The sequence below is a fragment of the Ctenocephalides felis genome, unplaced genomic scaffold (assembly GCF_003426905.1).
Source record: "Ctenocephalides felis isolate EL2017-DRISC unplaced genomic scaffold, ASM342690v1 CF-g0.4_SCAFFOLD_01886, whole genome shotgun sequence".
Lineage (NCBI taxonomy): Eukaryota > Metazoa > Arthropoda > Insecta > Siphonaptera > Pulicidae > Ctenocephalides > Ctenocephalides felis.
The window spans coordinates 184,257,251-184,266,714 of record NW_020538040.1 but is presented as its reverse complement, the minus strand read 5'-3'; the positions used below and the strand labels follow the sequence as shown (position 1 = coordinate 184,266,714).

General features: G+C 36.1%; 1 protein-coding gene across 1 annotated transcript; it reads left to right on the top strand.

The window, feature by feature from the left end:
• The first annotated feature begins 467 nt into the window (after positions 1-467).
• On the top strand, positions 468-7,597 carry LOC113376366 (potassium voltage-gated channel protein Shal). The gene is made up of 4 exons (XM_026616272.1): positions 468-1,801; positions 2,871-3,033; positions 6,921-7,109; positions 7,439-7,597. Exons 1-4 carry the CDS (start codon positions 687-689, stop codon positions 7,595-7,597), a joined length of 1,626 nt encoding a protein of 541 aa, XP_026472057.1. The 5' UTR covers positions 468-686.
• Positions 7,598-9,464: the final 1,867 nt, after the last annotated feature.

Genomic DNA, 9,464 nt, shown 5'->3' with positions numbered 1-9,464 from the left:
AAATGTAGGCCTAAACGATTCGGTAATATCATACGTCAACGTCACGGACGTGGTGGATTTCGTTCGATGAGGACATCGTATGTTATGTGTAAATAAACAGAATTGGTCTATCGTAGGAGATGAGTGCCCTGCAACAATACGTCGGTACGTCGGTACGTCGGTACGTCGGTATTCTAGGCCGTGAAACTAGTAGGTGAAGAATGCAACGTTTATCAAATTCAGACAAAAGGCAAAGGCAACATAAATACAATGACGTCACCGTATCGGTGGCTCTCTTCTAAAATCGATGGCGGTTCGCTCGTACCGGCGTTCGTTTGTTCGGCGTCAGTTCGGTCTCGAATAGCATGCGGCGAGTGTGCGCAATGTCTTTCAGCCCGTATTGTCCCGGTATTGGCCTCGATGCGTAGAGTCCCAGCTCATTGGCTCAGTTAGCGCGAGACGTCCGAGGTCCGACGACCAGAACTGCGGTGTGAGCGTGTATGTAGTAACTACATGTGTTTGAAAGACAAACGGTTTCGGTTCAGTTCGGTTTCGGTCAGTGAGGATCAGTCAGTTAATGTGAAGTGCGTGTCAATGCATCCGGGCAGCTACCGGTCGGATCCGACGGAGGTTTCATGCGGTGCGGACGCTAGCTCGTCGTGTCGAAGAGTGCGATGATCTGAGAGGAAGATTCACCACCTTGCGGCATGGCCTCGGTAGCCGCTTGGCTTCCATTTGCTCGGGCGGCGGCCATAGGCTGGGTTCCAGTAGCGGCCCATCCGCTACCGCCGCCGCCGGTCATCAAGGACACCCGCAAAGCGGACGACGAAAAACTCATCGTCAACGTCTCCGGGCGACGGTTCGAGACCTGGCGCAACACGCTCGAAAAGTATCCCGACACTCTGCTCGGTTCCAACGAGCGCGAATTCTTTTACGACGAGGATGGCAAGGAGTACTTCTTCGATCGGGATCCGGACATATTCCGGCACATCCTCAACTATTACCGCACCGGCAAGTTGCACTATCCGAAACACGAATGTTTGACCAGCTACGATGAAGAGCTGGCCTTCTTCGGCATCTTGCCGGACGTTATCGGCGATTGCTGTTACGAAGACTACAGGGACCGCAAACGTGAGAATGCGGAACGTCTCATGGACGACAAACTTTCAGAGAACGGCGATCAAAATCTGCAACAGCTGACGAATATCAGGCAGAAGATGTGGCGTGCGTTCGAAAATCCTCACACGTCGACTGCTGCTTTAGTGTTCTATTATGTGACCGGGTTCTTTATTGCCGTTTCAGTGATGGCCAATGTTGTAGAGACCGTGCCATGCGGACATAGGCCAGGCCGTGCGGGGACATTGCCGTGCGGCGAACGTTATAAAATAGTGTTCTTCTGTTTAGACACAGCATGTGTCATGATATTTACCGCCGAATACTTGCTGCGATTGTTTGCAGCTCCGGACCGTTGTAAGTTTGTTCGCAGCGTGATGAGTATTATTGATGTGGTAGCTATTTTGCCGTACTACATCGGTTTGGGTATAACTGATAATGACGATGTGTCTGGAGCGTTTGTCACGCTGCGTGTTTTTCGTGTGTTCCGAATATTTAAATTCTCGCGGCATTCGCAAGGTCTCCGGATCTTGGGATACACGCTGAAATCATGCGCTTCCGAATTAGGCTTCCTCGTTTTCTCATTGGCGATGGCCATCATCATATTTGCCACGGTCATGTTCTACGCCGAGAAGAATGTGGACGGGACCAACTTTACGTCGATACCAGCAGCTTTTTGGTACACCATCGTCACAATGACTACCTTGGGGTGAGTTAGAATTACTCAGCTTTTAAATTGACTACTCATAAGGTTCATAAATATAGTAACATAAGAAATTGCATGATAGACGGATAAATATGTACTTCATTAACAAATCCTGTAGTCGAAGTTTCACAATTGTACTAATATCACATTGTACAATCAAAACCGTCAAATATATATATATATATATATATATATATATAGTATATATATAAACGCTATTCTTTTAACCTGAACACATCAACTATTTGTTTTGAGAAAAATAACTCTAGGTTCATTTAAATTGAATGCGAATGAAAGAGTTAACAGGCTGAACAGTTCAACCGCTCGTTAGCCTCTATATAGAATATTCTATTAGAATTCACTTTGAACGCAAGTGATTACAAGTCTGCAATCGACGATTTAGCATAATTTTACATTGTTATAATATAGATTCCAAAAACGCCAATAGTAATTTTAGAAAATCTAATTTTTTTAATAATCATAAGCCTAACATATTTATCATGTAGAAATATAATAAAAAATATGAACAAAACAAATGATGAGCATATTCTTAAATTTTATAAATTATAATTTTATATTATTGAAAATCGTGATGTTATATGACATATTCCATGCAAATAAAGCACGTGATTACAACTTAATCATATGTCGCAAAGTCTTTTTTGTATTAATTTTACTAGTGCACAAACAAGGTACGCAGTTTCAAACTTCGTGCAAAATTCATTCCGTTTAGTACTAGAATAATCTAAATCATTGAAAACGACAAGAAGTTTGGTACAGTAAACATCAAATTTTGATGATAAAAACATGACTTCACCTTCTCCGGCCCATTTCGATATAAATAATTTTGTTTGATGCGAGGAAGCAAAGCGCGCCGTCGGGCAAAAAGCATCTCCCCAAATTCATAATCAAGAATTCGCTGGAGGCTAGCGGGCGGTTTAACAAAACAGAAAAAGCTCGCTGATAGAACGCGGACCGCATTCGAAACGAACCCTCTTGAGGATTAGTCAGCCGTCGGCGGTCCGTGCAAAAAGCGAACGTTGGGTCAGTGTGTGATTTTCCGCGTCCGCAGGTACGGCGACATGGTGCCGCAGACCATCGCCGGCAAGATCGTCGGCGGCGTCTGCTCCCTCAGCGGAGTGCTCGTCATCGCCCTTCCCGTCCCGGTCATTGTCTCCAACTTCAGCAGGATCTACCATCAGAACCAGAGGGCGGACAAACGAAAAGCTCAACGTGTAAGTTATATATCTCAACATTTTATGTGAAAACCAATAACCAACATACAAACTTGGTATTGAATTTTTTGATGGAACGAGGAGTTCCTTCTAGATTCTTATAATGTCACGAAAGTATGCTACAACTAGTTTTTCAACCTAATTTATCCTAATAGTAATATTTGTTATAATGTGGTACCAATAAAGATTTTGGACAGAAATTTCAGATTTGATAATTCTCGATCTTTTGAGCAATTTTAGAATATAGTACTAACCAAATCCGTCATAAGCTCATGTTTCCTAAGAGACGATAATAAGTATTAATTATAAAATTTACTAATTCATCGATACAGTAATATTTGTTATAATCTAGTACCAATAAATTTTGGACACATAATTCAGATTATCTACTTGTTTACTGTTCAACGCCCGCTTTGAGTATTCTCGATTTTGTGACAAATTTTATAATACAGTATTAATCAAATTCATCATAAGCTCATGTTTCCCAAGAGACGATAGTAAGTATCAATTATAAGTTTTGCGATTATAAAGATAGATTTGAATTTAAATGTAAATATGTTAAAATAATCGAATACCGCCATACCCGCGGCATGACGTACCAAAAAGAATTTTGGGCATTTCATTCCGTAATTTTCAATATGAGCACAATGCATTTAGAAAATAAATTTGATTATTGGTCAACAACCAATATTAGATAAATTCCATTCTATTCTAATCCAATAATGTAATATTAATTATGTAACTTTTTTCGTTTTGGAAATGAAGCACTTAATTTCTTAAAAATCTGTCGTTGAATCTGTCGTTCTGCGCTTATTCGTTAAAGGTTAATTTAATATATTTTTTTGCAAAATGATCGAAAGATTAAAAGCCATAAAAAAAATAAAACATATTTTTCTGGTTTACAATATAATGTCAGCAAAGATACTATATTTTGTTTTACTGCAAAAGATCTTAAGATAACCAAATTTTTTGACATAGGAATAATCATAATTCATATTTTTACTATAATCTGGTACCAATAAAGGTTTTCCAAAGCAAGTGTCTGATTTTCTACTTTCTTGTTGTTTAATCTCCACATTCATAATTTTTGATTATGAGTAAAATGTTATATAATTATACATATTTAAATATCGACAAAATCAATCTTAAGAAGCCCATGTTTCCCAAAAAGATCGTGGTGAGATGATAAAAAGTATCAATTAAAGTTTACATTTACATATGACCATAGCTTGGTGATTTAATTAAATAAATGTTTATAGTTTCTAATACAACATCAGGAACGATGATATTATTTATTTGCTGTAAAGAGTACTATGCTAATCAAATTTACGATTTAGTTTTTTTATTTTTTTTCAATATTTGCACCTATTCCATCCTGAATATAAGCAAATTTTTGCTAGTAATTATAGTTTGTCTAATTTAGATTGTACGACCAGGTATGATTTTGAAATTATTAAAAAAAAATTAAACTTGTACCAGTAAATTTTTTGAAACCAAAAATTTTATTGCCTACTTCTTTATTGTTAATATTCGTATTGATAATTTTCGATTTTCTAAGAAATTTTAAAATATACTTTTACGTTTAAGAATCTCAGGTTTCACAAAATTATCCGTCGTGATTTTAGATGAAAATAAGTATCAATTACAACATTACAAAATTTTGCGGTTGTAGGCAGCAAACATCAAATTTTGTTATTAAGATGATGAAAATGCAAAGACTTTCTTATTGATAATAAGTATCAATTACAAGGTTTTCGTTTGTAGACATATTTATTTACATTCATTTATATTTATATTCATGCGGGTACATGATTAGACTCATTACAGTAAAAGATCAATATCAATATTGAACTAAATCGGCATTAAGCTTAATATTAAAATTATGTTCTATAATTGATAAAAATAGAAAAATATGAACAGTTTGGTTGAGTTATAATAATAAAATATTTCGGATTTAAAATTAATAAATGTCACCGATTAAAATCTTAATTTTATTTAATTTGGATAACAGACATCTTGCTTTGAGTTTTTATAAAAAAACTTTAGAGCTTTTCATCCAACCATACCCATATTTACATATAATGTAGGTACTTACAGCTTCATTAACCATAAATATATTGCTGTTTATGGTGCATTGAAATTTATATAAAAAATATTTGATTATTATTTAACCAGTTAACTGTGGCGCTTGTTGAATTTGTTAGAATCGACGTAAACTATTCAAAAAAAGATCCTTCGACGTAAATTTTTGGGAATTTTTGGAAAACGTGAAATTTTCGGGTAAAATGCTATTTACCACTATTTATTTTTTATTGCCATGGATTCAAAATATTCTGAATATCTTGAATTTGAAAATAGGTTTCTATTTTTTCAAAAATTGCAATTTAAATAACCAATGCTCACTGATTTATACGCATAGCGTGTATACTCGTCAATACACAAAATTTCGCTGCAGCTGCATGACGAGTATACTCGTCATTCACTATTGATTTGGTTAATAACATATACAAACATATAAAAATATGTTTTATTTTTGTAGTATTATTATTTTAAACGACAAACGATTATTGTTTAAAAACGTTCAAACGTTGACTTATCTCTATATGATGAATATTTATTACAATTTCTGTAATAGGGTGAATATTTATTGATGCAGCAATGTCGGATCGGGGCTATTTTCACTTGGAAACATATTGCTATCTTAAATTTCCAAGTGAAAACTGTTATCTCTACTGTTTGACAACAGGATGCTTAAGGCGGGATCGAACCCGGTACCTCAGGTCTAGTCGTTCTAGCCATTTACCTACGGGCGAGCCCATCTGTTTTTTTAAACCCAGTTTTATTTCATACATTTGGTTCAAATTTTTAACATTTTTATTGTAATTGTTATTTATTTGATTTTCATGTGAAATGTTTTATTAGTATCCACCCGCGCAATAGTTTTACGATGATATCATATGAAGCTTTAGTCAAATTGTATTTGCGCGGCAGGAGTTCCTAAATTACCTGAAACGTACTAGCAAATTAAAATTCAATGCTCGGAGTTAATACAGTTCAAAGCTCGATGATTACGTATATTTGAATGTCACATGAATACCGCCGCCGCCGCCCACATAAATTTTAAGTGCTTTTCCTTTCTGCGGGCGTTTTCGCGCACTTGCTCTCGCAATTCGCAAGAGATAAAAAATCATATTATGTAAGAATAACAGGACGTCATGTTTTTATTTCACGATTGCTCTCCGTACGGCATTATGTCCTCACAGTCAGAGCTCGTCCCATAAAAATCCCTGTTGTTCATCTGATTCCATTTGGCAGGCGCCCGCAGCGCACACACAACACACGACGTAATAATCATCTTCCGCGATGAAACTTTATATGTATAATTTTCCGCGCCAGAACTGAACTGAACTGAAACTCCAACGACGATGTGAGGTCTCGTTCGTTTTTCATTCGTTTGTTTGTTGGTTTTGTCTTGATTTGTTTCGGGGTATTGTATTACTTGCCTGCTCTCTAAGCGAACGGCAACGTAATACCGTCAAAGAAATGCGATGCCGACTGTAACAGCTTTTTTGTGCTTCTTGCCGAGATTAATTGTACGTTCGGAAAAAATTCATTATTTCGTATAAATGCTAGCTTTGTTGTACAAGTTGTACACTAACATTTATTTTATCATGTCCAATATTTTACTTGTTCTAATTTATTCATTTTCCTGCTTTATTAAATCCATCAATTAATTTTTGCTTTTACTCTCACAGTATATTAATATACTCTGAGCTAACTGCGGACAAAATAACTGAGCCTGCAAAAAGCCATTAATGAATAAATTTTGTCACCACGATGAATTCATAATGACCGGTTTTATAACCACGTGTGCTTTCCTACCGCAGAAAGCTCGGCTGGCGCGAATCAGGATAGCAAAGGCGTCGTCCAGTGCGGCGTTCGTAAACAAGAAAAAGGCGGCAGAAGCTAGAATGGCAGCCCAAGAGTCCGGCATCGAGTTGGACGACAACTTCCGGGAAGAGGACATCTTCGAATTACAGCATCATCACTTGCTGCGATGTCTGGAGAAAACCACGGTAATTTATGTTCTTACAAATGTTTATGTGCCAGCGCCCTTTCCCGCCTGTAACGCTTCTAACACTGTCGTTAAGCCGTAACGCTCAATACCCGACTCGGTACAAATGCCTTCGTCTTCAGACAAAAATGAACGCTAACACTATGTTACCCTTGCATGCCGCTACCGATACAAGATGTAAGGCACCTGTATCATCATCACAGACGCATTCAGTACTAATCCAAGCGCACATTCCGTAATAGTCCTATGCAATTTAAAATAGTTGACATGCCACTTGATTTGAGATCAAGTAAATTAGGATGAAATTTTGAAAGCGTGATTCGTTTTTAGGATCGGGAATTTGTCGAAATGGAAGTACCGTATAACGGTCAACCAAAGAGACCAGGCTCACCGTCGCCCATTGCGAGTCCGGCTCATTCGACCAATAGCAACTTAGGATTGCTACATGCTTGTTGTGGACGTTGTTGCCCCCAAAAGTATCAGGTGTGATTCAATATACACTCTTTTGCTTTGTAGGATGTGTATTTTAATTATATTATATGTGAACATTGTGAATATATATTCTTCATGTACATGTTAATATTAATTAGACTACCCACGTCTTACATGTGGCCTTTATGTTTTAGTATTATATGTAGTTGTAGTTAATTTTAAGTCAATTTTTTACGATTTTAGTTTAGCATTGTAATTGTTGCTGCTACCGTTTTGGTCATGTAATATATATTTCATTTTGTTACGCGAGCACGCTTACAGTTTTCTTATATCGGACTGCCAAATTTAATCCACAACCTTTATCCTTCGACGGCACCGATCGATATTTATTTTGGAAAATGATAAATTCGCCTGTATGATTGATCTAATGAGCTTAAGAAAAGTACACAATGCATCGATATGAATAAATAGTATTTATTAGTAGCTTTTTATATCTATCATTAATTATTCCATGAAATAATCAATGGCTATCAAATATATCAACATTCCCAATATTCAAATATTTGTACATATGATTAGTTTTAGCAAAAACGTCTTTTTTAAATAAAAGTTTGTGATCACTTGAAAAATTGAAATAATTAGTACATGTAAGACTTTATTAAATTTTATACTAGCACATGGAGCATACTTCCAAAGTTGCTCTTTAAACAGTAGATGTTTTCTCGGTTTTAAACATTTCGATGGCCATCTGACATCGGAAGAGTTCACACCTTGGCAATAAAGTTATTATCAACGGTTAATTTCCGAGCAGTTGTTTAAATCGAATGTAAACTTTGGAAAATATGCGGCATGTATGTGCGGTGAATTTTCTCCGATCTCTGATACACACCGATGCTGAATCTTTCGGATTATTTATACAGCGTCGGTTATTTATGCAGCCGAGTAGTTTGATATACCGCACGTTGTGCGTTATAAGATGCAGTCTTCGTGGCTGCTCGACTTAATGTGGAGATAGTCGAAGAGTTGGCAAACTATTTTTATAGACCGTTGGACACATGACTAGGATATTTATTTTTATTTTTTTTCAACAGTAAATAGCACACAGAACTATGAACTTACTGATTCACGTAAGAGCGACCCATCGGTTAACCATTCTCCTTTGTGGCAATTATATGCCCCCAAAAGTAAGGTGACCCGGGTCCCGGTTTGGCCGGGACAGACCCGGGTTTCAATTCGATGTCCCAGATTTAGAACTTAATAATAAAATTATAATTACCCAAAAAATATCTGAAAATGATATTTACAACAAATATGCTTATAAGTAAGTTATTCAGCATAAAGAACACGCTCTTTCCCGGTCCCGAATTATTATAACAAAAAGTAACCATCCTGGATGTCCTAAAAAATATTGTCACTTTACCAAAGGCTCATTTTTTCTCAGATGATATTTCAGATTTATGACACTAAGTAATAATACATACTACATGATACTACTTGATACCAAGTTGGCATCGAACCCAGTACTAAGGATTGCTAGCCCACGCTTTTACTTCTATATTTATAGAATTATAGTTTTGCGAGTAGTAAGTTACAATATTTTTTCAATTCGGTTTTTAAGTTTATATAATAAATAAACGTTTATTTTTATGTCAGTAAATTTCGCTTTTCTCTGATTGTGTAGAGCCATTTATTGTTAAGCGTTTTATGAGCATTAATATTAGGTGACCATATATTTTATTTCAAAACTGGTATGTATACTTGTAACGAGGCATTTATTTATGTTCAGACTATTTTTGTACTCAATATTATAAATTAAATTCATATATAATATCATTCTTTGCATCCTATTTAAATCATACTGAGCTTTTAATCTCATACAGTAACAAATATTGCTTGTGTCTATTTTAAATCGAGTATTGTTACT